The sequence below is a fragment of the Nothoprocta perdicaria genome, unplaced genomic scaffold (genome assembly GCF_003342845.1).
Source record: "Nothoprocta perdicaria isolate Ctin4 unplaced genomic scaffold, notPer1 scaffold_232, whole genome shotgun sequence".
Taxonomy (NCBI): domain Eukaryota; kingdom Metazoa; phylum Chordata; class Aves; order Tinamiformes; family Tinamidae; genus Nothoprocta; species Nothoprocta perdicaria.
In genome coordinates, this window is record NW_020455458.1 from 819,374 (window position 1) to 846,268 (window position 26,895).

At 37.6% G+C, this 26,895-nt stretch overlaps 1 protein-coding gene across 1 annotated transcript; it reads right to left on the reverse strand.

Moving 5' to 3' along the window:
- Window positions 1-1,997: 1,997 nt before the first annotated feature.
- CPB1 (carboxypeptidase B1) lies at window positions 1,998-21,058 on the reverse strand. The gene is made up of 11 exons (XM_026039538.1): window positions 20,988-21,058; window positions 20,807-20,882; window positions 18,101-18,225; window positions 15,925-16,024; window positions 14,553-14,654; window positions 13,698-13,799; window positions 12,168-12,278; window positions 11,982-12,072; window positions 11,193-11,395; window positions 3,295-3,379; window positions 1,998-2,185 (listed from the first exon to the last, which is right to left on the reverse strand). The coding sequence occupies exons 1-11, from the start codon at window positions 21,056-21,058 to the stop codon at window positions 1,998-2,000; spliced, it is 1,254 nt and encodes a 417-aa protein (XP_025895323.1).
- Window positions 21,059-26,895: the final 5,837 nt, after the last annotated feature.

The following is a 26,895-nucleotide window of genomic DNA, read 5'->3' on the forward strand; positions in this document are numbered from 1 at the left end:
GTTAAGATGGTTTGAATTTAGTGATTTTCTTGGAGAAGCTTTTCCTCTGTGARGTCAGCTCTACTTTGAGTGCCTCATTTAGGGGCCTGTCAGCAGTAGCGCTATCCAGGAGTGCCAATGGAGAGAGGAGGTCCCTAGGCAGAACTTCCAGCAATGGCAGGGCCATCAGACAGGTACTGCATTGATGTAAGATTTGTTTTTACTTTTTTATTTTTTTTTATTTTTCTGTAGACTCTATCCCAAGCACTAAACAGCATTAACAAAGGCCAAACACATCTTTTGCAGCTACACAAGAAAGCTGCCTAGTGGCTGTTTATCACTCTGTCTGCATGACCCAATGAGACCCACATTACCTGTACCACAAACTGGTCACAAGGGGATAATTCTGCACAGCTTCTCCCAGAGGAAGTATTGAATCATTTATCACTAAACTTGGTCTTACTGGCTGTTTATTATGCACTTGCTGGTGACAGTAGAAAAATGTGGGGCTCCAAGAAGTACCAGGACACAGAATATTTGGGGAATGTGTCTGAGAGAGCCTTAAACTCCTACTCAGAGGGCAGTTTTATAGCACTTCATTTGTTTTATCATGCCTTGGCCTTCATTATGCAGCATTTATAAATATCCAGCTTAAATAATGACTTTTTATTTTCACCATGGTCATTAAGGCAATGAATTGTTGGATGATTCTGCCTGGCATTCAGGCTGTGTAAGCACTAGTGCTCTGCCTGTCTGCTTTGTATAAAGATCATTTGAATCATTAAAACAWCCTTAACCTTAAATCGATTAGGCTGCTTGTGCAGATGACTTGAATCTGGAGATTAAATTGCTCATGCCACCTTCTTCCCCACGCCCTCCAGTTGTGTGTCCTAGATCCATTTTACAATTAAATACTCATCTAATGTTTATGTCTTCTGTGCTATATTCATTACTGAGATATGCACTTAACAAAGGGGTTTCATCTCTCTTTTGGTAGATTTTGAGTTTTCTTTTAATAAGGGAAGGTAAAGTCTGCAAGTTTTAAACACATCACCACACTTGAAAGGTAAATTAATCTCCAGGATCAAAGCAGATGGTCACATTGATCTAAATGAGCTGCAGCAGGGAAGAATCTGGCCTACAGGATGCTTTCTGAAAATACTGTTTTTTTCACACAGTTTCTTTTAAGTAGAATTTAGATTTTTATCATGGTTGATTACWTAGTGGAAAATATGTTTGTTGATTCTCTCTGCTAACTTGTAATTGTGTTCATCTTTCTTTTTTTTCCCTCCAGATTTACAAACTGCACACATTAACTCAAATGTAATGCATTTTGGCTTTTATGCTTACCACAAGCACGTTTTAGCAGCATTGAAATGTGTACGTTTTGGCTGATCATTCAGTCAGTTCCCTGGAAAGGCAGAGGGCATTAAGCTCTCCGTATATGGTCTCACCACTTCTTTAGACAAGATGTGGTTCATTTTAGTCTTGTGGAGAGCAGTAGAACGATCTGCTGGGGTAAAAGCCTTCCTGGGCCTCTGTTTTTCTCAGTGTCGCACTGATGATGCAGTCAACAGATGTGTAGGCTTATTTATCGTTCAGTGCAATCACGGGAGTAATTTTTCAAACACTTTGCAAGTCGTTAGCAGTGAAATACCCAGATGATTTCATGTTAAGAACAAATATTGAGTCAAATCTTGTGAGAAGAAGTAATTTAAAACTTACACYTAAGGATCCAGATCTGAAAAAAAGGCAAATTTTCTCATACTTTTTTCCAGAACAATTTATCTGGCTTTTCTTCTTAACCGTATCAGTTGCTTTAATGAAAGATATAATTTCTCTCAACCCATTTACAGTTTATTTAAGCAGTTTTATTGAGTTTTATTTTTTATTACATGATGGTCTAAGGATATGTCTAAGTCCACCAAGTAAAGCAGAAATAAAACCCCTTTGTTAGGAAGGAATAAAAAGAATAAAGCATCTTTGAGAAAGCTTTAGTAGTTTTTTAGAACTCCATTCTAGTACAAGTGCTGAAGGACGTAGTTGGCAAGATATTTAACAGCCAGTACAGTTTCCTCACAGGTTGCCTTTATCTGAGATTCAGGAAGAAGGAAACCATATCTTCCAGTGTCTCGGAGCTCAAAGGTGAAAGAGTACTTGATGCCTTGGTCAAAAGCCCAGTCATCAGAGCCCCCCGCAGCAGGATCTATGGATAAAGAAGAGAAATAAAGCTTAGGTGGAAAAACATAACTGTCSCATAAATGTGGGATCTTGAAGAGTCAGGTCATATAGTGAGAAACACGGAAAGGACAGATAAACAGAAGTATTTTAGGAGCTGTTGATTTTGGCTACTCATGCAAAGCTTTCATGATTTAGGCCACTTGTGAGCTCTGTTCCAGCTAATGAAACATGCAAGCAACCGGTGTGGAGAAACCATGGGARAAAAGCCTTGTGCCAGGGAGGCAGSGGGAGAATGTGTGTTTGCATGGAACTGTTTGGGGAATGTTGGTTGCAGAAGCAAATACTGTCTCCTTGGCTGCTGCTTCTTTACCTTTTTCTTTAGGGCGAATGGTCCACTTTGCAGAATATTATTAATACAATGAAAGCAGTCTCCCTAGCAAAGAGTCTCCAGAATTGCTAAGCATCACTAAAATATTTTGAGAAGAAAAAACTCCTCAAATCTGATTTAAAAAAATAAATACAGTGTATTTTAAGGTTCTTGAAAAAGGAATGGGGCAAGAAATTTCTTTTTGTATTTAAGGAAATTAAGAAGTAAATATAGGAGATAGAAAAGCTCTAGAAAACTGGATTTGGCAATCTGGACTCAGCTGCTGTGAGAGCAAAAGTCTTAATTTGGCAGCTGAATTCCAAGAACAGTACAAGAATTGAACTGATCAGTACATGGCTCAGACCATTATGCAAAGTAAAAGAAATAATTAGCTGTGTTGAAGCCGGTCTTTAGTATTCACACTGTGTTTTTGCTTTGATTTGAAGACACTGGCAGTGTGAAAAAAGCTSAGGTTGAACAAGCTTGAACAAGCTCAAGACTTTCATGTCTTAATCTAAGCTATGTRTGCTTAAGAATTCAATCTATGCACATCACTTTACCTTATAGGGATCACTCATCTTTGTGATCCCTAAGGCATATATAGCATCCTATATTTTGGAGCTGAGATTGCTTATATATCTCTGGGAATGCTTATGAAAAAAGAAGCCAACTGCTTAGCAAGATTTACAGTAGCCACTAGAAAACTGCATTTAATAGCCCTAGTAGCAATTAGTAGAACTTACTAGTATATTTAGGCCAGTACTTACAGATTGTTTCAGCTCCTGGACCGTATGTGTATTTGGTGTTATACAAACTAGCCAGCTGTTTGGAAGCAGTACCAGCAATGGAATTCTGTAGGGAAAGAAAAAGGATAAATGCAGCTTTCTTAAGCAAGTGCATTGATGAATCAATTGCATAGCTGTATTTGAGAAGTTTTTATTTTTAAGCTGTTTTCTACCTCTCGGAATGCCCTGGATGTCGGGAGCTAGCCAGGCACAGCTTGTTCTGTGGCTGTGAGAAGGGCATCAGTAAAGAGCTTGCTCTCCAAATCTCATGGATACTGCCTGCAGAGCTAAGGAGGCAGGAAAACGGGAGCTTCCACGTGTAGAAGAGACTTGTGCAAAACTAAGACTAAACAAGCAGTCTGTGAAAATAGTGAGAACTCAGTACATTAATTGTGAACTCGCARCAGGCCTTCTTTTCCTCCTACGTGTGCAGCTATAAATTCAGAGCAGAGCCRGTTTAGTCAGTGAAGTTSAACAYTGATACCAGTGGAAACAGATTAAGGCCTTATAAATAGGCAGAAAAGCATAAATTACCTTGAAACCATATGTAGTCTCATTAATTTCAATTCATTTCCTGTGCAGAGACGGACTCATCCAACTCCCACTGATTTCACTGAGGGTTGGATCAGGCCCATCCCTASCACTGTGGAGCCTTGTGCACTCGCCTTAAGGATAATTACAGACTTTTCTTGGGAACATGTGGCTTTTCCAGTTCTTCATAATATAGCATGTTGGTAATAAAACATAAAAACTATTGCTAACAGATGATAAATATGAATGATTTTTTGAAAACAGATGTTCAGTATAGGAATAAGGAATGGATTGTCCTATATCTTTATAGCTTACAGCTGAACGGTTTACTATTTCAGGAATTTCCTCAAGCCCCTTCTTTCACTGTAGGTATGTGCTGGATTACTTCCCAGTGCTTGAGGTATTGTAAAATATTCTCTATTTCTCCTTAGGTTTCGAGTGTTTGTGCGACTTACTCAAGAAGGCGTTGGGCAATATATTTAGCAAAGTCTTAGTTTAGCGAGAAGGCTTTCCCAGATTTTACAAAACACAACTATGTTGCACTAACACTGGAAGCCTATGAGCCAAAGCAAAAGCATCACAGGGTTGCACATCTTTCCCCWTTCCCAAATAATGGAGACACACACAGTATTCCCATTGGATTTTGAACAGCCCAGCATGCTGGGAGCTGCTTCAAGGAACGTGGGCATTTTTTTTTCTTATAAAGAATACTTAGGCAAGGCAGGTCACTGTGTTTGAAGCTCGTGCTTGCATCTCTAAGACTGGCTGTACCTGGATGCTGGGTTTGTTTCTGTCCTCGCTACTGTCTGAGCACAAATGATGGCTGTAGGAAGAAAGCTGTTGTGTCACATTTCACAATCCTGGATTCACAGCAGTGGGGATAATTAAGCGCTCTCCACTCTTTTTTTTTTTTWWAAAAAAAAAACCCTTTAAAAAGGTGATTCTTTTTAAATCCATAATAGCTTTCACCACATGCTGAGGGAATTGCAGAGATTGAAGACTAGGATCTGTTAGTGATACCATGTTTTCATTTTTCTGTCTGTTTATATATACACTTTAGCAGTCACTGAGATTAAGAATAACATTTCCTGTCAATAGTAAATCCTTTTTAAATATGCAAACTGATTCTTCCTCTTTTCAAATATAGGCAAAATGGAAATTAAATTTGGAAAAATACTCTCATGCTATGCTGGATCTTGATGATTAGTGTTTGTTCTCTGCTCAGTAAATTGTATCTTGAGAACGGTGCAGTTGCTTTTAGGGAAAAATGTGGTATGCCAAAGGACAGCTTTAAATCATTTGTTACTTTTTCTGCCAAATTTAGAAGAATGGATACCAGAAAGAGTATGTCAGGAAATCTTTTTACCTGAGGGATTTTTTATTTTTGGCCAGGAAGTTGTAAAAAGAGATTTGTAGAGAGAAGAGTTGAAATTTCCAGCTGCTAAGAGCCTGGAATCCGAATAAACAACTTCCTCGAGCTCTCCAGGTTGGAGGTTTGAGATGGAATTGGAAATGACCCCTTCCACTAAGGGGAAGACATGACTGTGTGTTTATGACTTCATTATGAAATGAACTTGAGTTTTGATTTCTGATCTCTTCCTTTATTATGTGACTCTATCCCAAATACTTTCTAATTATATTTATAGTTCAAAACTTATGAGCCAAAGCAAAATTAGCTTTCTAGGAACTAGTCACCTTTTTCTTCACAATATAAATCAGCTGGAATAATAAAAAAGGAGTAAATACTTTCAAGTCTCAATGCGAAATGTGCTTAAAAAAAAAAAAAGTGTAATAAAAGTAGTGCAAAGTCATCCTTAAAGAGGAAATTACATGGAGACTTTTATAGAGGTATCTAAGTAATATCCATTACTTTCCAAAAAGTGATGTTTACCCTTTGAGACACAATTTGGCCTCTTATGCCTGACTATGACTATACAGCTGCAAGGAGAGTCATGTCTATCTTTTTGACCTGTGAATATATTTTTTATTCTTGACTGATTTTCAGGATCCCTGTGCGTAACTAGCTTAGCTAGCTCTATAGTTTGGAGCTTTTTTGACAGTCAAGAAATCCTTTTGTGCGGAAAATTCTGCAGAGACTTACACTAGCAGAGAGCCAACTGGCATCCTAAGGCCCTGGAAGCAACTCCAAGTTAATGCCTTTTAAGCGGGAGCAGAAATGGCTTTTCAGCTTCTGACATGCAGCTGAACTCGTGGAGCTGGTCCTTTCCACAGAAGGTAGTATTCCCTGGGCTCGTGATTGGTGTTTACACAGCAGTTCCTAAAATCTTGCTTAATCTTGTGTACATAGTGCACCGGCCAGTGAGACAGTATAGCCACGTTCTCAGATGCCATTATTTTACATAATTTTCACCCTTTAAACCTATCTTTTCTGCTATAAACTTTCAATAGAACAGGCCAGTAACATGTATATATTTTTCACGCCACATCTGGAGATTTGAGCTAATAATTTAGCTCAAATAAGATAAGATAAATAAGATAATTTATCCAGCTAAGCATCTCCTCACTGTTAATAGATATTTTGGTGGGGAGCAGCTCCCTCATTTTTGGATTTGCCTTAGAAAACTGGAGCTGTTTAGAAGCACTCCAGGGACCTTGATGATATGTCTGGCACATGCAGGCAACTCCCTTTGCTACCCCAGTCTGGCAGGCGTCTGGAGGAGCCTGGCTGCTCACTGGCTGGAACTGTTGTGCTCTCGGTCTCTCCTCTCTGGATTGCAAACTAAATTGCCTAATGCTGAAAACTGTCCTTGTTTTCACTTTACCTTTAGCAAGGAGAAATTTCTGAGACTTCTTGCGTTGCCAGTAAGGACAGAYGCACCTCCAAGGAGTCCATGACTGATGGTTAATTTATTTCCCTATTGATGTTACTCATAGTAAAGCATCTCTCCCAGGAGCCTAAAGAAACCAGCCATCAGGCTGACTGCTTTTGGAGTGCAATCCTGCTTTCCTGCAAGCCTGTTTTCTAAACAAGCCTGTTTTCTAAACACTGTGATTCTGTCTGCTTCAGTGTGCTGTGATTATTATTGATGATGCAGTTTGATGACTTTATCAATATTTACTTGTAGCAAGTAATGCAATTGAGAAGGAGTTGGAAACAGCCCACACGCAAGCACAACTCTTCATTTGCTTTTCTGTGTCTGTTGGATGATACAATTTTTGCTATTCAGAAGTTCCTTACTGTAGGTATTCACATRTCTTACAAGGCATTCAAGAATAAAATCAAGAGCGAAAGGACTTTGCTCCTAGGCATTRGGTTAAATAATCAGACTAATAGTCAGTTGTGCAATATGTTTGAGATTTGCCTTTCCTGCAGGCTGCACAGACTCTGAGCATGTTTCTGACTTATCCCATGTTCTTTTGTAAAGGCTCGAGATGAAATGAAATGGTCGATCAACCCAGTACACAAGGTGAGTTTCAGTGATGTTAAATAATAACCAATGTTATTAATAATAACCAGCGTTAAGCAGTGCAGACTGAAACCTTGTACCCAGACAATTATCTTGGGTTGCAAATTAATAATATTCTGTAGCTTATCCAACAGTAACAATGCAAATAAATAATAATGAGAATGAACCAGCTGTAAAGGTGTATTTGGCACAGTTTGCTGTTTAACTGAGAGGCATAACTGAACCTGGAAAGAAGGGAAGAGCATGATACCCTTTCCTCTATCCTGTCATAGTTGAGAGCCAATTCTAATACAAACAAGAACTGAGAAAGATAGATATATTTTGGCAGTAAATTAGGAAAGCGTAGAGTGACCTAATAGGAAACTAAAGCCAAAACATGAAGTAATTAAAAATATGGCTGAACTGTTTACCAAAAATGTTATTAAGTACAGAGGACTTTCTTCCAAGAGGAAGAAAATGCAAGTAGTAAAGGATAAGAATTTTGCTGGGTGTAGAGAAAGGCTGGTCTTGGTAAAAATGTTTAATTGTGAAGCATTAATGCTTCTGCTCTCTTTAGGAGATAGTCAAGTGTGCATTCTCTGTGCAGAGTAACACTCAAGGGTATAGTAAAAAAGTGAGTCAGAGGATTGTGAGGCAGGCAAAATGTACTTTTTTTTTGTGGTGAATCACTTATTTCTTTCAGGGAGTCATCATGGGTGTATTGTGTAACTTCTGAGAAATTCGTGACCTAGATTTTTCTGTCTTGGGTGTTTATTGTTGTTCAAGTGTTGTTTGGATAACTGCAAAAGTTTGTGTGCAACTTCCCAGGAGAGAAAAAGAAAATCCATTCACATGTGCAGAAAAGTTTTGTGGAAATCCTTGTGAAGATGCCAAAGCTACCYTTGCATGTGAGGAGAAGGGGCATGCATGACTTTTACCCTCTATTTTACTCTCTCTTTATGTTCTTTTTACTTATTTGCTCTCTCTTACAGAGGCTCTTGTTCGGAGAGGGACAGTTCTAATCCTCCCCAAGTTATTGGAAGTAAATTAAAGCAACTTTGAGGTTGTTCTGCTCTGCTATAGTAGTTGAGTGGGGCGTAGAGGATCTCAAGGATTCCTAGAAYACCCTGTTCTACCTGACAAACCAGAAACAATTTTATGCCTTTTGGTGGTGGTTTGTTTTCCCCCGAGTCTGTTGGTAAAGTGAGTCTTYCCCCCGCCCCCCGCCAAGGACATGCAGTTCACTGGCTTTGTAAGCAAGAAACGTGCAAACTTTCTGGTTTTTTTCTTCCTCCATTGATAAATTAAATGTTTTCAATCTCAAATTACTCAGTTTTTGTGCCCTTCTGTGTCTCAGACACTGGAATGCATCATTAACTCTATGGTATTACATTACCTTTAATTAAATACAGTGGAAGAATATATTGTTAATGATAAGCAAACATGTGAAGTTTTATTTAACCACATGTCCAATTGCTCACTAAGATAAGAAATCACAACTATATTTCCTTTAATTTATTAGGTCTGTCAAAGTAAAAATAACCTCTAAGATAAGATAGCGGCACTATAAATTTTGCCTCAATTTACAGAGCAATTTAAAATCCTTTTATTTGCCAAAACAATTTCTTTCATGATTGAGATTCCAACTCACTGGCCTTTCTTTACGTTCATGTTTTAAAGTTCTGTCTAGATTTAGAAGCACAGTCATTGGCATACAATATAATGCTGCTTTTTCAGCTGCCTCGTTTTAAATACAACTGCTGATTGAAAATCTTAAATTTCTGTAGTCTCTGCTCAAATGAATGTTTTAGTTATTTAAAGTAACCTAAAAAGCTGCACTTGAACTTAACCCAGAGCCCAGTCAAGTCAGTCTTTTTAATTCACTGGGGCTTAGGATGAGTCCTTTTAGCTTAATTGTCCCAGCTACAGGCAATGTTGATTGGATGATACTGTGATCTTGCTCTCCAAAAAAAGAATTTTTGGCAAAAWTTTTCCCCTTGTTAGAATCAGGTACTGCAGAAATTGAGTATCTTTGAGATCCCGCTGTCTTTTTGTTAGGATCACCGAAAGAGGGAATGTTTAGAGGGAATATTTTCCTTCAATTAGGATGTGAGTATGCTCATCAGGTCACCTTTCACTGGCAGTGAGATCAATGATTGCTTTGCAGTTGAAAATAATAGAACTCTCTCTGGGATCATTGTGCCCAGTTTAAAATATGGGGTAAAGTGACAATGGAAAGATTAACATATATGRAGTAAAATCAAATGATTGAAGAGACTTGTATAGCTTGTATTCTTGATCTACTTTTTTTTAATTTTATTTTTTTTTAGACTGAGGGGTTATGGGAGACCTGTACTTCATGCCAAGAAAAGAGAGCTTCTTATTGGTAAAATTGCAAAATTGGATGATTAAGTTTTATTAATTTGGGGATTAGAAAATTGCTAATGGATAATTTTAGTTTCATGGAAATTCAAAAGCCTATAAGAGCATATTTGCTGTTTTACTGTCTTTTAATACTGTTATTATATGTTTATATATGCAAACTTTCAATATAAACTTTAGTTCCCATTTAATACTGCTGTACTTTTAGTTATGTTTWGTCACATATATTTTTGATTCAGAAAATTGGACAGAAAGTCATGCAAGTATCTAACATATGGGGATTTTGTGATTTTGACAACAAAGCTGCTCAATCGTTTTTGGGTTTTTTTTTTATTTAGATTGAACTGTAGTGTGTGAAATGTGAAGTTTTTGTAAAAACTGAAGACAAGAAATTACTACAGTTCCCTGGAATAATTACAGTTATTTTTTTTCTGGAATATATAAAGTAAGAAAACAAAATTTTCATCTTAATTTCATTCTCTGTTTCAAGTTACAGAAAAATGTAACAAGAAACTTGATTATTGGCCCCAATTTGCATTTGTGCTTCAGAATTATGGCATGCATTTGGGATYGCTCATAAATCTGTCAAGCCTCCATAGCAAACTGAGTGTTGTTGTCTTGGACTTCTGGCAGCATCCAGGAAAGAGAAAACTAAGATTTGTTTTGTTTTGCTGTGTTGTTTTCCTTGCCAACAGCTTCTAATTGCTAATATGCCAGAGACTGAAGTCACTTTATTATTTATGCTTGTGGATTTTTGGCCTTATAAAATGTTTACAACTTTTACACACRTTCAATAATACTTGACCTCTGTTTTAAAGGATTTAAAAGAAAAAAAAGTCCAATACCAAACTGCCTTTCTCAATGGCTTTAAGGTATGGCATTCATCTTGAATGGATAGGAAAGTTATTGTTATTTAAAGCAACAAATTCATGCTCCTCTCTTGCAAACAGAAGATGTATTTCAGTGTAAGCCTATGTGGGAAGGCCTCAGAACTGAAACTTTTTCCACCTGTTGTTTGCATCTAGCTGGTTTCATCTTACTTTAAACAAAAACTGCTTCAAACAACATCATCCTGTTCAATAGCAGTTGTACCTTTTTACTGAGAACTAAGATGCAATAGAAACTGTCAGAGATTCTGAGGTGTTTTTGATACTAAATTGGTCATTTCTGCATAATTGTTACCTATCAAGCTGTGATTCTGACTTAGAACACAATATTTCTGTGTAATGTATTGGAGCCCCATGTGCAAGAACCTCTTGAGTTGGGAAGGAGCAGTACAGYGTAACAGTAGATTTTTGTATAGCTAAGCCTGTCCTTAGGGCAAATTCATTCTGTGTGTAGAAATTGAAGAAGGCTTTTCAGTTTATCCTATCCTTGAAATATCTTGAAGCTTTAAGGGATTCTCTTGCTGTGAAAATCTAGAGTATTTCCAATAACTGGAAATACAGATTTTTTCCAGATGTGCAATAAATTGCCTCAAGTTATACTGACCTAAATAGCAAGCGATGATTTTTACTTGCTCTTTTCATTATATCAAAATGACAAAGAGCTTCTACTCACCAGTTCCTCAAAATTCGATGGATATTTGTAAGTATATGAATAAGGAAACAGAAGCAGCTGGGAATAGGAGTGAATAGTGAAGTATGCCTTGATGGTAGAAAGATGTTCACGAATAAAATCAGCCAAAGCCTTGGTCTCTTTTTCAGACTCGGGTGCACGACCACAGTAAGTAGAATCACAAGGGTTGTCTGAGGCCCCAATAGCTGGAAAGAAAAAAGGAAAGAATAAATTTAATGAATGTTTAGTGAGACAAGAATTGTTTGTTGGGAGTGTGGCRATGGTGCACCATTCATGGCTAAACCTTGGGAAGTCTACTAAATTCTTCAGAAAGTGGCACACAAGCCTCTTCTGGGAGAGAGAGAAAGAGAATTTTATTGCGTAGTTAAGATGCTAGGTAGTCTGATGTAGCGTTCAGAAAGTCTGCAAGCATACTTGGAAGGACATAACTATTGATGCAAATCCCTCTAAGTCACTTGACGTACGATTCACTTGAGCACTTGAAGAATCCTTTCCTTGCGTGTTTTCCTGATTTCTAGGATGCCCCCAGGAACCAGTCAAGAGAAACCCCTCTCCCAAGGACTGAAACCAATCAAAATGGTGTTTGCAGAAATAATTGTGCTAACGACCTTTGTAACCAAGTCTGATTTTTGCCCAGAATTAAACATAAACGTCTCCAAAACACTATACTGGAGCTTGAGAGGGACCATATGCAGTGGAAATTCATACGTTAGTATCTTGACTGTTGTACCTCTGAGTGGAAGTTTACAAATTGTATAAGGAAACACTTACAGCACCATCCAGCATTGAAGTTCCTGTTGGGATCAGTACCAATGCAGAAGCTGCCAGCATTTTTAGAGCGTGTCTTTCTCCACATGCGATTCTGAGATAGAATGATCAAGTGCATATCAAAATTAAGAGACAGTTCTAGCAGTTGATTAGGTCATCAATACTTTTGAGAAATAAAAATGTACTTACATTTGTCCAAGTGTAAACATAGCCATCAATATTTAAAACAGGCAAAATGTAGAAGTCCAACCTGTCAAGAATGTTGGTCATGACACTATCTTTTCCATAAGTCTCAACAGCCTAGAGGGAAAGAAGAGAGAGCTGACACCTCCATAGAACCAAAACAAAATATCTCCTGTATCGGGATGCCTGGGTCTGAGTCAGGTATTAAGTAACATGATGCAGCAACAAATGGGTTTTGATCACTAGAAGTGAATTTAAAAAAATTTTTTTTGAAGGGAGATGTCTTATTTTCTGCTTTTGACTTTCAGATCTAGAAGACATTTCCAAACTTCAGGTTAATCTCAGAGGACTGCAATCGCAAAGCTCTTCTGCCTAGCCCCGCCTGGAACCACTGTGCAAAGCCACTGTGGTGTCAGGTACATCCATGAATTAAGCGGCCAGACAGAGAAAATGTCAGCTGTGGTGACGTGAATTGCTAAGAGAAAAATGATAACACATACTGTCTGCAGCCTGATTGGGAGGTAATGAAATCACATCCCCATTGACTCCACTCAGATGCCACTTTCAATTTCCCCTGCTCCTTACACAAAACCTCATGGCTGTCTGAAAAGACAGCGATTACGCTTGCCCCTGGTTTCTGTGCCAGCGTGGCTCACTCAAGTACTTGGCTTTTCTTTACTCAGGTTTTAAATGCCAGATGCTGCTGCTGGCTTTAGCTTTTTTTTTTTTTTTTTTTTTTTTTTTTTTTTTTTTTTTTTTTTTTAGCAGGAATTCTTACAAAACTTTAGATGTAAAACTGTTTCATTCAAAGACTGAAGCATTCCAACTAAGTTCTCTACCTATGAATCTTTTAAAAATATACCACTTCATGTTTTAGAAACTGTTCTATGCAACCTAAAGGGACAGCTCAAAGGGATATAAATGGATGCTATTCCTGTCTTCCTGAGTGGAGTATGGAGAGATGCAGCTCTAGCCTCCCTCCTGTCCTGGGTGCATTTCCTCCATGTTCCCTGCCTTTGCTTCCCAGGTAGGATCCCATGCTCTCAGCTGTCTTACTGTGCAAGGCTGGCTGCTGGGAGAACAGGACCTGAACCTACGGAGCCTTCCCAGTATACCATCCAGTACCTCCTGAATTTGCCCTCTGTTTTCTTATTCTTTATGCCTTATGATTATGTGAAGAATATAAATTGATTTATAGTGTTGCTAGAGCTGTTCTCTTGTCTCAGCTTTCTCTGACTATAGGTGAAAGRAGGAATCTATAATTGTCTTCTCTATAGATAACCCTTTTAGTTACACGAGCTAAAGGGATCTCAAAATTCTCAGATTAAAGGGGCAGATGTGGGGCAGAAGGCGTAGAAGTTGTTATGCCCCTAATCATCTGAGGTGAGAGAAGGGACATGCAGGTATGTATTAAGAGGACCAAAAAAAAAAAAAAAAAAGCAGTCTCTGGTGGCTTCAACCCTTGACTCTCACTTAAGAGTCTCCTCAAAATAGTTGAGTTTTGTAAAATACTTTTTGATTATTAAGTTTACTGACTTCTTTCACAAACCACTGGCAGAAAGCAGGGGAGATCCACTCTCTTGCATGGAAACCACAATCCATAAAGATGGCTTTCTTATTTGTACCACTTTTTCCCACCTAGGCAAAAACAAAACAAAACAAAAGGTCTTGAACAAAATAATTTGTTCGCAGAACAAGTCAGAAGATTGACCTAAAGAGTAAAATGTTATACAAGTATGACATTTTTTGATAAAATGGAAATCTGTAGGTTGCTCTCAGCTCTAGCTGACTGTGATGTTCCAACTAAAACCAATGCTAATATATATATTTTTTTTAATAATGTAGTTTGATTATTGATTAGTCTTCACTACTTATATATTTCCAGTAGTGGCTCTAATTGTTGATCATGTTTTGTTGGATGCTAAATTATAGTAAATGCTTCTGCAATTTGGGCAAATTATCTTTATCCTTTCATTTTTGTTTAGTTAATGATATTTATTCACAAGAGTCATGCCAAAAATTATCTGGTGAAGATACAAACAAATTTGTTGCCCATTACTAGATGACATTCATTGATCCTTTTAGATTTAATGAGTTTACAAACAATATWTGGAGAGAATATAGAAGTTGATAATAATTCACAGTGCTCACGGGAATGTGCTTAGATTTTCACATAATCCATTGTGCTTTATTTTTAAAATTTTTATCTTAAACTGGAAGATGAGAAAAATTACRGTAGGAGTAGTGCACAAAACATATGTGACTTCACACAAAATCTATATGTTTATATTTATATTATATGTTAGCCTTAGTGATGATTTAATAAACATCAATATCTTATGGAAGTTAGCAGGAGAAAAGAGTCTGGCACATAGAAATCAAAGCACTTACTTTGAGAAGGTACATTTGCCGTCCTTCATATGTTTCCCCAATTACACTGCGAGAGACAAGGTCTGGGTTCTCGGCAGCAATATCAGCGGTCCAGGCAGCAATCTGTTTAATATGGAATTTAAACTTACAGATGTCTCTTTTCTCAGGTTCAGAATAATTAATTCACGGGCATTAAGTCAGAAAGTCCTTCTGAGTATCTAAAACCTAACCTACTRTGTAGTAGTTTGTAGACCTCCAAAATTAATTCCTGCTTGTACTAATGCTATGTCATTTGCAATATATCCTGTCTTAGTTTTATTTCAGTGATAGTGCCCTATTACAGACCTCATTAAACTATTGCATTGACCAATTGCCCGAATTAAGATTTTTCCTAATATAAATTTGTCTAAATCCAATTTCAGTCATCGGAGTGAATTAAAAAAGCCTTCCAGTACTGAACGTTGATCCTGTATAGTTCTTACAGATGATGACCTTGTCAGCCTTTAAAGACAACAGTTTTCCTTGTTAAGCAAAACAGAGTGTGTTCCTTCAATCCACATGCTGTCATATTTTTCAGTTTCATGGCTGCTCTTCATCCTTGAACTGTTGACAGAAATACTGGGCAGGAATTTGTGGGATCAGCCACCAATGCCAATTACAGAAGAGACAAAAATCTCCTTCAATTAATTCATTATTTTTCTGTTTGCATATTAAGGAGGTATAAGTAGTATTCAATATCTTGCTATGGGAGCAAACTGCTTTTGCTTCAYGTGCCTTCAGAAGCTCACAAAAAGTGGTCACATACACACCAAGTATTTTATGCTGAAAAATCTATGATCTAGGAAAAAGATAAGAGACAGCAGAAAGAGGCAGATAGACTGGCAAGGCAATACTAGAAATAGTGGTCAACATTATCAGTATTATTGGGTTTTAGCATGCCAGTAACCTAGGTAGAGTCAAGGGAGTGTTTGTTCATATTTTTAAATAGCCTGGAAAAAGGAGAGGGTTCTTTTTTTCTTTTCTTCTCTTAGAAGAGTTCTGGAGAAGGAAAATTGATTAGTTCTTTTAGGCTTTATATAAATAACACCAGGAAAGGAAGCACAAATGTTCTTTTTTGAAAGTCAGATGGGTCAGTAGAACAAGGATTAGCACAAAAATGGAGTATTTTTGGAAGGAAAGACATGAGAGGGAGAATCTCATGCTCTTTTTTTTTTTTTTTTTTTTTTATGTCCCTGTGATGAGTCATAAAACTAATGGAAGAGAAAGAAGATTTTGGAGGAGTTATATTAATAGATGGAACAGAGGAAGAAGAGTGAAAAAGAATGGAAGCAGATCAGAAGCCATCTTGGTTGCACAAAAACAGAGTCAAACAAGTGGCAAAATCAGACCTTACCGTTTCCCATTGGTTGTACTTCTCATAGCTGTGACCAGCAGTACGAACTTTGCTGTCAAACTGAGCTTCAATTGCAGTCTGCAGATTGTCAATCAAAACTCTGCAATAAGGCACCACAAAAAGTGTGAAGAGAGTCGTAGTATTTACTAGCAGAAGAGCAAGCATGAGGTAGATATTTCAAGGTTCCCTTTTCAGAATTATGGCCACAGGGACTGTGAAGTGAGATGTAGGGGACTTGGATTACGAAGTTGAAAATAATATCTATTAGGTTCAAGTTTCAAGCTACTTCCTGCTTCATCCTTGCTGCCAAGAATGATCAAGGAGCAATAGGTTCCTCTGAACTAGTGTCTACTTACTCTGATACCAACAAGCCTTCAGGATGCTTTAGAAAGAGTGGTAATACTAAGAGAGAGTGTATGTAGAAAAAATGGATCTGTATATGAAATCAGCCCTGTTTTACCTCATAATGACCTCATGCTGCCGGATTGTCTCTGCCTACAAGAGGAAAAGGGCCTTCTCTTGAACCAGAGGCCCTGAAGGACAACTGTGTTGCAGCAACGTAGCACCCTTGGGGAGTAACACACAGATGTTTGTCTGATGAAACTTCTCTGTCAAGCCAAGCTTCCAGAGTTTGGGAGTGGTGTGTTAGTTCTGTTGCAGTTTGTATGTGATATGAGCTATTAAAGTAGCAAAGAACCACAGCAAGGTAACCTCAGTATCCTGTCTGCTGTTGAATTAATCTCTCTCTCATGAACCTTGCCCAGAGATTGAAACAAAGACGTGCTCATCATCAAGCATATTCTAGAGGACATTATGATTGTATTTCAACCTCATCTAAAAAGTTCTCTTGTTTTTCCAGTGCTTGTCTTAATGTTCTTGCAGAACTTACTCCTAACTTCAAGGTATGTCCTTGATCACTTGTGATCTGGATATAAGAGCGGGAGGCCGATTTGTGAGGCACTAACAGCTTTCAGAACAAACAGTGCAAATAACTACGTTGACATGATGTTGCGGCATTGCAGCTACACTTCAAAGGCCTTGTAACTGCTGGGGCTGCCACAAGGACACTCCGCTGAAGTTTGTCAGGGCCACCTTACAGAAATGAYGGCCTTTGCAAGTGAAAGATTTGTGTATGGATCTGAGGGAGTTTGTGAAAATTATAGGAAATATTAGCACATGTAGAGTAACTCGTCCTTTGCCAAAGAGGAAATTCCACTGAAATTGGAGTCTCATGTGGTATGTGGGCTGTGGCTCTACTGAAAACAATCTCTTTTAGAATGTTTCTAGACTTCTTCCCCTGAGCGGGATCCAAATCAGACATGTTTAACATGATGTTAAACTGGTAATTTTAGGGATGGATTATCTTTAGATTTAGTAGATCGTAAAAGCTATGTCTAATAAGAATTGCATGATGTAGGACAAAGGAGTTTGATCTAGTGGCAAAAACTTGGGGCTCAGAGCCAAAARCTTCCCACTATCTCTGCCAAATGAAGTCGTGACAATCTAACAAAGTATCACTAAGTTTCAGTGCTTGGAAATGGTGATGTTGAAAGAATATYGATTGCACATGGAAGGAGCCTGCTAATTGAGCTTAACTAAGCCAATTTGTAATGCTCAATGGGGTTAGGAAAAAAACCAATGAAGAAAGCCAGTGCTCTTTTCCCCACACTGGCCCAAAGTCAAGTGCTCATCCAGGATTAACAGCTGCACAGTTGAGGAAGATATCAAGGGTGAGCTGTTGTCTGGTCCTCCTCTTCTTCCCTCCTTCTTCTCTTCATGCTGGCCCTTGAGACTCATGGTTTTCTTTTTGRGTCCTTAATGCTCCTATGCATCCTTTCTGGTGTTCTTTCCATTCCTCTGCTGCATTTTATCTTCACTGGAAAAGTTTCTTGTGCCACCCTGTCTCAGCCCAGTATACAGCAGTGGGCTTTCAATTAGAGGAAATTTCTGGCAATGTGTATTTCCTTCTAGTTTCCTCTCACCATCAATATTTCACCTCATCCTCTTAAACTAGAGCAGCTACCCTCCATTTGGAAAATCATAGGAAAGCTGACTCCAGGAGAGGTGTCTGCAGGAGGCAGGAAGATTGTGACAGGATGATAAACTATCAACCTTAAAAAGATTCCCGGCATTTAATCTCCTTCTATTTAAAATACAGCAGTGAAAACAAACTTACCTATATTCCATTTTGTTTTGTGCCAAAAGACTTTCAACCTCAAAAGACTTGTCAGCTTCAACTTGGAAGTCAACCTTCATTTTTGGCTTTACCTGTGTGACTGAGTCTGGCTGCCAAAAGTCAACCTGAAAGAGGCCAAATGAATATAGAATCAGAGAATCAGAGAATGCCCAAGGTTGGAAGGGACCTCAGAGGTCATCGAGTCCAACCCCCCTGCACACGCAGGGTCACCTAGAGCACGTGGCACAGGGCTGYAAATATAAATAAATAAATGAAATTTTTTAGGTAGATGTATGTATGATAGCGATGTTGATTGAGATTAATAAACCAAATTTATTTCCCATGATATTACGGTGGTTTGATTTGCTTGCCAGATGTATCAGTGCAACATTTCATTGGAAATTGTTCAAGAAAACTTGGTCAGGCCCTGCAGCCACGTTTCTGGAAATGGCAGTGACATTTTTATGAAGATCCCAATTCAAAGCACTGAAGCTCATGCTTATGAGCTTTGAACAAACTGAGGCATCGAGAGGCAGCAGCACTCGGTGACTTAAAGACAAGTTCCAAGACATCTGTAAGTCCATTTAAAGAATAATTTATAAATTCCAAGTATTAACCCTTATTTTTTCTACTTAATGGAGATTACTCTCATCTTCTACAGTGCTCAGTTTACGGTCTTGGGATGCTCTCTCAGGTAAAAGTCCACTTCCTTGATTTCTTTGTAAGAGTTATGTGTATAAGGATGATACATCCTTATACATCCTTGGCATCAAAGTTGATCACAGGCCCAGAATGAGCATAATTAGAGCACTACTTATGGTGCGCAGATACTGAGATCCACCTTTGAGCTGCTGCTGGCAGGCTTTAGTAGTAAGTGAATACACATATAAAGGATATATGCTTTCCTGAATCTGAAATGGTGTACTTGTTTTAATTGCCTTCTTTTAATGCTCTTTTTTTTACATCTTGATTATACTAAGTACCATACCATTACTTAAATGGGATGCTACTTAAAGAATGATTTCTTCATAATCTGTCATCTCAAGTGTGACATAGTTACCTTTTCATTTTAAAATTGAAACAGAGAGAGAAAAAAAAGCATAAAAAAGCATCAGCCTAAATCATTGTGCAGGTAGCTCTGAGTAAAAAATATTCTGAAGTTCATTTGAAAGACACTTTTTGACGCAAAGAACTGGAGTTTTGAACACTAGARTCAGTGTTACCTATTCTTAATGAGCAGGTCTCCTCGACATTCCCTGCACATTTTTTTTCCATGACTACAGCATGTCAAACAGATAGAAGTTTATGCATTATATGCAAAAAAAAGTAACTGTATTTTACAGCCTTCTCTGTTCATTATCCAGGTTGATTGGAGGTTTTAGCCTAAAGGCATTAGACAAATCTGGACTCACAACTCTGTAGCGTTGGGATACTACAAATACTTCACATAAATCAGCTAGGAAAGTCTTTTGCTTTCCTAGTCCAAAACACAAGAGTGTTCAGGACTGTGAGCCAACTCTGACCACATTGCTCTAAGGGAACTGTGCCTTCAGAGTGATATTCAGTTTGGGGTGAACAAGTGGACAGCACTGCTAGAATTTCCCCTATTTTTGCTCAAGTCAGCTTCAAATCCCCCGTGTTTAAAGTCCATATTACGGGTGAAAGCAAAGCTGTTTTGCCAACCTAATGCCTCTCAGGTTTCATCTCATGAATGTGAAGGAGAAGGGGGTTGGGGGGCATAGCTACAAACTATGTGTTTTCAAGCAAGATGACCATTCCAGGATATATTATTAAATCAGTCCTGGCTGACTGCTTTGCGTAACAAGGGTAGTTCAGAGATCTTTTCTTTGTTTAAAAGAAAAGAAAAAAAAAAATCCTTCAGCTGAATTTCTTTATAGTACGCACTTAAAAGTAAGCATGGTATATTAATTTTTTGGAGTTGGGTTAGGAAGGCAGCAACATGCCAATAACATATTCTTCTATAGAATATTCTTCCAGCATGCTCTACTGTTGATAATAGCCCGCCGCATCTGTACTTCATTTAAAATACTGTCCTTTCATCCTACAGATAATGGTGTCTTTTTCACCAACAGCTATTTTACAACATCAAAGCTTAAGAGGATATTGAAAACACATTTGCTGTCTTTATTGTTTTTTCTCATGTCACTGTGTCATCATATATCTACTTCAAGGCCATTAAGAAACATGCAGCTTGACTGGGAAGAAAGAAAGCTTTAAAGGATAGTCAGAGAAGAAAAGATGGCAAGTGAGACTAAAGGCTAGAGAACAGTTCAGTTGTTTGAGTGCATGGGTTTTTAAAGGATTTACTTGAGCAAAATATTTTACTTATAATGGAAAAAGTGCTGCTACTCAGAATGTCTGTGTTTCATCTAATACATTCTTGAAAGTACCTCCCCACTGAATATATCATTGGGGATGATTTTTTTTCAATTAATAGAAACTGGTAGCCACTTTGATATGTGGACTAAGTTAGTTGTTCTTTCTGGGAAGAAATTGGAGTCGATGTATTTGAGTCTGGCTTTATCCCCCTGTCCTGTTCTGGAGGGATAATCCAACTGAATTGAATGGAATTGGGATTGGGGCTGTAATTCAGCAGCAAAACTTTGTTTTTGAGGATGTGTTAGTGAAACAAAAGAAGAAAGATTCCTTGCAAATGCAGTGTAGCCCCTTCCCCAAGTTCTTTACCTGCATTCTGCTAGCAAGAGAGCTGATGATTTCCACCTGTTCTTCATTCTGTGGAATCACACGAAACACCTTCTGGCTGAAAGGGGAGAGAAATATTGGATTTGAAACAGGCAGGTCAATTGAAAGGATTTGGTTCTTGCAAAGGAAGATTTATAAATATAAACTTGATGTCTGTTCTTACCCATCAAAGGCAAGTTCCTGCAGCTGAGCAGAAACAGCTGCGGTACCTATGAGAACCAAAAGCGTCCACATTATTTTTTTTTTTAAAGAAAATGCAGGGCTTTCAGCTCTTCTAGGCTGCTTTTATAATCTGTTCTGTACTGCTCTTTATTGACTATACACTAGGAAAAAAAAAAAAAAAACACTGATCAACTGATGGCCTTCTCTGTGTGCTATTTATAATGTGTTTTTACTCCACACCTGTGAAAACAGTTGCAGGTCTCAGGGGTGGTTAAGGAATATTACTACTTGAACTGGATAAACATTTTTTTGTCAAAAAGTGAAATTAATTTACTTTGTTCTTTTGTGACTGTGAATTTTGATGAACAATTTCAGTGATTGTTTTTTGCAGTCATTTTGTTGTTGGATTACAGGCTTCACTTTGTAATACCTTATGGTTGCCTTATGCGAAGGTAGATACCTGTCAAGTATAGTTGCTGTTTGACTGGTCATCTCAAGGACACAACATTGTCACTCTTCCCAAGTKGTCTGGAGCAAACTCTCACAGGGGAGAGGAAATTCAACTGGTATGTATGAATTATCACTTCTTTTTTTTCCCGTCAAAGAAGAAAGGTACTAAACTTGTTCTTTACTCAAGTTGTTTTACTCAAAGTTCTGATTAAGCCAGATTTATGAAAAACTGAAGGCTCAGAAATTCATTGTCATAGCGGGGTTGTATGTGTAATCCACATATATCACTCATTCCTGCATATTTTTCAAGTAAATCAGGTAAGGACCAGAGCTTAATGCCCATTAAGTTATATGCAGACAAAGAAAATTAAATGCAATGGAAGACATTTTCTGATTTGCCTCTCATGTGCTTCAACTATTTAAAAACAATAGTGTGTTTGCCTCACTGCACTTGCATCTGTTTACTTCTGGTTAATGTGTTCTTGGCATTAAATGTAACATTAATTGTCTGTTGCTGTGTCCTGAGGTGATTGATGTTTCTGACAGGCGGTTCCTAAATATAGTAGTATATAAACATACGAAGAACAAAATTCAGGAGTTCATTTCTGTCCTTTGCTATCCCTGAGTGGCCAGRCAAATTCCAGGGGTTTGGACACAGATATTCCTGAACATAGTATTTGACCTCAAAATAACTGAATTTGGGCTCTGAGCAAGAAATCTGTATATATGCATACCACATAATAAGTTTAAAAAAAATAGAAAATAGTATATTCTTCTCAGATTAGAAGATACAGTGACAGTTTCAAAGTGGAGAAAATAGAATTTTTGATGACTGCTTTAAGAATGAACGTGGTATCAGGCAGCGCTTAGCTTTTATGAGGCTTTCTGGAACCAGCTTAGCAAAGCTGCAGCAACCTTATTTGCAGAACATCCTATATCTTTATATATCAGTAAATGTAGGAGGCTATGCTTAATGGTAAAACAGAATATCACTTTATATACGCATCATTCTATATCTTTTTTAAATAAATGGAGGAGTCTATGCTTAACGGTGTAATTCATGATGAATATGTTCCTAAGCTTCCAGAATGGCACTGAGCCTATTTATTCAAAAGCTGTGTTTACCAAATCAGAGGGTTTGAACTTACTTTACAATTAATGACCTAATTTGTAGCACTGCAGGCTCTTGCCCAGCAATAACCTTATTTAGAGTCAAGTCTCCTAAGAAGGATGACAGCAGGGGTTATTCTGACAGAGTGCCAAAGCAATACTGCAACGTCTTCAGAAGTTCTAATTTTAAGATGATGAGATCTATGATATTAGATAAAATGGCCTGGTCCTATGAACACTCTAAGACAATAATGTGGAGATGATCAAGCCCAGAACTTGCAAAGAATAAATGATCACAAGAAGTAATCAAACAAATTGCAGATGTCATCATTCCCTGTTGAGCACTGAGAAGCATCTTGGAAATAGAAGACTGCCAGATTTCAATGCTTGAATTTTCTTTTAAGAAATTCTTTGTGCCTTTTCATGCAGTTGGAGATTTTTTTTCTCTGAACAATCACTAACACAGCATTACTGCCATCAATTACTACTGAGCTGGCATGCTTTAGAGTACTACAATTTCTGATGGCTGTCTTTGCTGTTTACATCACAGACTAGGCCAGAAAAAAGCAATCTGGAATCTTTCTGAAGTGGTTCATTTTGTATCTCAGGATTGATGGTTTTGTGTCAGATTAGCTCATAATCTAGCTCTAAACACTGTCTTGTTTTCTAACTATATTATATAAATGTTCAATATTTGTGTGATAACAGGGCAGCATAAGGATAAATAAAATAGTAAATTAAATTTAGTTAAGCCATCTGTTCCTTTTATTGTCTGATTACAAGCCAACAGCACATCAGTTGGCCATGGCTGAGTAAACCTTGGCCTTTAGAACCTAATACTGAATGCAAAGGCTAGCGTTAGCTATCTCTTTGAAAATATTAATGAAGATTATTTATTTTTAATCAAAAAGAAAAATAAACAAAACAACAACAACAAAAGCAACTGGCACCGAAAAGGAAAGTATATAGTAAATTCTATCAGAACATGTATTTTTTCTCATACCTAATAATGAGCACAACTGAAAAAAGGGGCTATCAGTCATTGCAATTTTGTTATGATTTTCTCTTTTTTTGATCATCTAAAATCAAGCCTTGTATGATGTTCTCACTCACAGAGAGCATTCCCCGTATTTAGTGACATGAGCTCTAAAGAAACTTTTGATGCTAGTAATTGGCTGTATTCCAGCTGAAATTCATTTTCCTAGTAATTTCTTATTTCAGTTTTAGGAATAGAAATACCGTGGTACTCCACTTTGAAAAAGCTTATGAAAGCAAAGCACAGATTGATAAAAGGAAAAAATACATATCAGTGTTAGCATTTCACAAGCATCTTTTTTTCTTATGAAGTATTTCATCCCATTTGTTATCAAACTGAGTCCAACAGCCGGAGTGTAAATAATATCTTTTTTTTATGTAAGCTCTCAGTAGATATAGATTTCCTGAACTAGTTTTTTGAGTTATATTTTTTAAAAATCTAGCAWCTTTTAGTCACAAAATATTGTGAATTCTTTCAATCCCTGACTCACAATTTATTGTCTTAATATAATGTTTGTTATTTATTGTGTTGCAAAAGATCACAGAGAAATTCCTCAATGCTCAAATCTTAACACAGCTCATGTATGTAAAGTAGCAAAGCCTTTCCATGTGTGCTAGACCAGTGACTTGTTTCTGAATTCTGGGGACTCTCTTATCTTTATTTATTTGTCAAGGTGATATATGAACTTTGGCTAATCTTAGTTTTGAAATGTGATGTTATTGAAAATATTCTGGAGGCCTTTCAGAAGACTTTGAAGATGTCAGGATCAGCAGAATCCGCTTCCAAGCATGTGCTCCAGGCTTTGTTGGTATGTACTTTCTATTTATATATTAGTAATATTAGTAATATTGCATATGCTTGGTGCCTTGGGACATACCCATATCCTACAGTTTTGGTAGGTATGATTACACACCTTGGCTTAACTAAAATTTCTTTTTCCAAATTGCTGGGTAATTTACTGTTCTGTTTTGCTTTTTGTATGGATTGACCTTCATGGACTGTGTAAATCACCAGCATTCTCCTCCTGTATCTCTTGTTTGTGATCCACAGACTTGATAAGGTTTGAAGCTTGGGGTTTGGGTAGTTGCCTTCAACTCTGAATGAATTTTGAAATCTGGTGACCTTTGCTAAGAGGCAGGCTGGATTGAGGGCTGTTAGGCCTGGGCAAAGGTCAGGGAGATCACTGAAAAAGAAATAAGAAAACACTTTCGTATTGAAAAACCTTTTCCCCTCTTCATTTATTCAAATAAGCCAAAAATCACACGCTGCAGAAGAAAGTGCAACACCACTGGAATTGGTGAAATTTCACCTATTCCTTGTATTCCTGCCCAAAAGAAAGCATACATTAAACATCAGTAAAATTATTTCTCTTCTTACTTTCCAGGAGTTAGGTTTGCTATATCATATCATAAAAAGAAAAGAAAAAAAAGTGAAAAACACCAAGTCAAAAAGACCAATTATTGCAAATCAGGCATTCTGCACATCAATTTGTTAATTCGACAATGTTATCCCTGAGTATCCTTGAGTAAGAACTCAGGGTTCTTGATCAGAAATGTCCATAAAGCAATTAATTAGACTAATAATCTATACTTGGACAGCATTATTCAAACAGACTAATTAAAAAATCATAATGATAATTCACATACGGATATGAAGCAGCAAATTAACCTGGATGAATTGTTCTTGGCACTCTTTTCCTCTGTGAGCATGTAAATAAACAATGATCAAATTCAGGGGAGAACCTGACTGACAATTGCATTAGCTGCTTGCGAGACATCGTAAGGGAAACATGACAAGAATCAAATTCAGGCCGTTGAAGTCTGGCTAACGGATGGATTTTTCTGCAAAAGAAACATTCCTTGTTTCTCATAGACCTAGATTCATAGATTCGTAGACATAATCCAGTGACTAAAAATAATGCTGGACTTATGAAGTGATTAGTTTACTATTTTTTTGATAACTAATAGACTTTACAGAACAAACAAGAAACRTATGAAATGCAAATAACTCTGTCATGGAGCCATGTTATAATCACACAATCTCTCTGCAATCTAATTTTCATGAATGTATCTAAAATTAATTTGGTTGGACATGTACTTCTGCAAAACATTGAAAAGAGAAAAAAGGCAGCTGCAGAGCGTGAGACAGCAACATTTTTGGAAATATTTTGGTCTTTGTGTGTGGAAATATTTAGGCATCAGATGTCAAAATAACTGCATTAAATTCAGTGTCTGCCTTCTGCTATATTATACCCATGCAGGTCTGGATGTTTAAATTGAGTCATTTTGCTTTATTGCTTGTTATAAATGAAACTATCATTTTTACCAATTGTATTAGAAGCAGTTTATAAAACTCTACCTTGTAATACAGACACCATCTGAAATGCTGGGACAATGCAGGGCCTGTTTCAGAGAGAGGCTTTTTGATACTCATTTCTCTGTGTTTCCTATTTACATTTCTCTGCATTTCTGAGCTCCTACTCTGAAAGCAGATTTGCTGGGAAGTGGTGAGACAGGAGGAGAGAGGCCACACTTTGATCCACTGCCTTCCAAAACATCACAGCTACCTGAAATCCTTGCATTATCTGTGAATTATTTAAAATATATTCTCAAAAAAAAAAAAAAAAAAAAAAAAAAAAAAAGAGAGATGTATTTTGATGTGGAAATGTTGCAGTATTTAATGGAAATGGTGGGGAAAGCATCCCAGGGCTCCGTGCTGGATCCCAAGGCCGCTGGTCACTCAGTGGGGCAGCTTGGCACCCTTGGGGTCAGTGCCTCATGAGGAAGCTTGCCCAGGTCTGGATGTGCACAGAGAGAAAAATATATTACCCATGTCTTGACATRTTCCACAGGGAAAGTGGGGTTCCTTCTCTGCTGTAGTTAGGGGGATTTTACCTGCTCTCAGCAGCAGAGTGCTCGGGGAAGGGTGTTTTTGCCCTCTTCTTTCACTGGCAAAGGTTTTCCCGTCTAAGCACARTTAGGTAGTTCAGTATGTTGCCTGCATACGTCTTTGCTGTCTAACTGGAAGGCTTGAAACAGAATAAATGAAGCATGGGATTCAGCTGGTTTCTGATTCATATATAGTTTCTTTTTATTAGCTGCTTTTGCTTTCTCTAGGCTGTCTTCTTCCCAACCTATTTTCAGAATGAGGTAAAGTAGTGTAGATATTGCTATTTTGAAGAAAATGGTGATTCTGTTTTCAGTTGTGGGAAGCAAGAACAGGCCATGATGTTCAATACTGCTTCACTGAAAAACAAGCTGCCTGGGCTTGAACTGAAATATTCTGTTAGAGCTAAGGAATAAAAGTGAAACTC

What these genes read in the sequence shown, in the direction of transcription:
- CPB1 (XM_026039538.1), bottom strand. Translation starts at nt 21,058, where the DNA reads ATGTGGACGCTTTTGGTTCTCATAGGTACCGCAGCTGTTTCTGCTCAG. An exon ending in AGTACAACCAATGGGAAACG is followed by an intron (nt 14,655 to 15,924) that starts GTAAGGTCTGAT and finishes CATATTAAACAG; the next exon opens with ATTGCTGCCTGGACCGCTGA. An exon ending in CTTCAATGCTGGATGGTGCT is followed by an intron (nt 11,396 to 11,981) that starts GTAAGTGTTTCC and finishes TTTTCTTTCCAG; the next exon opens with CTATTGGGGCCTCAGACAAC.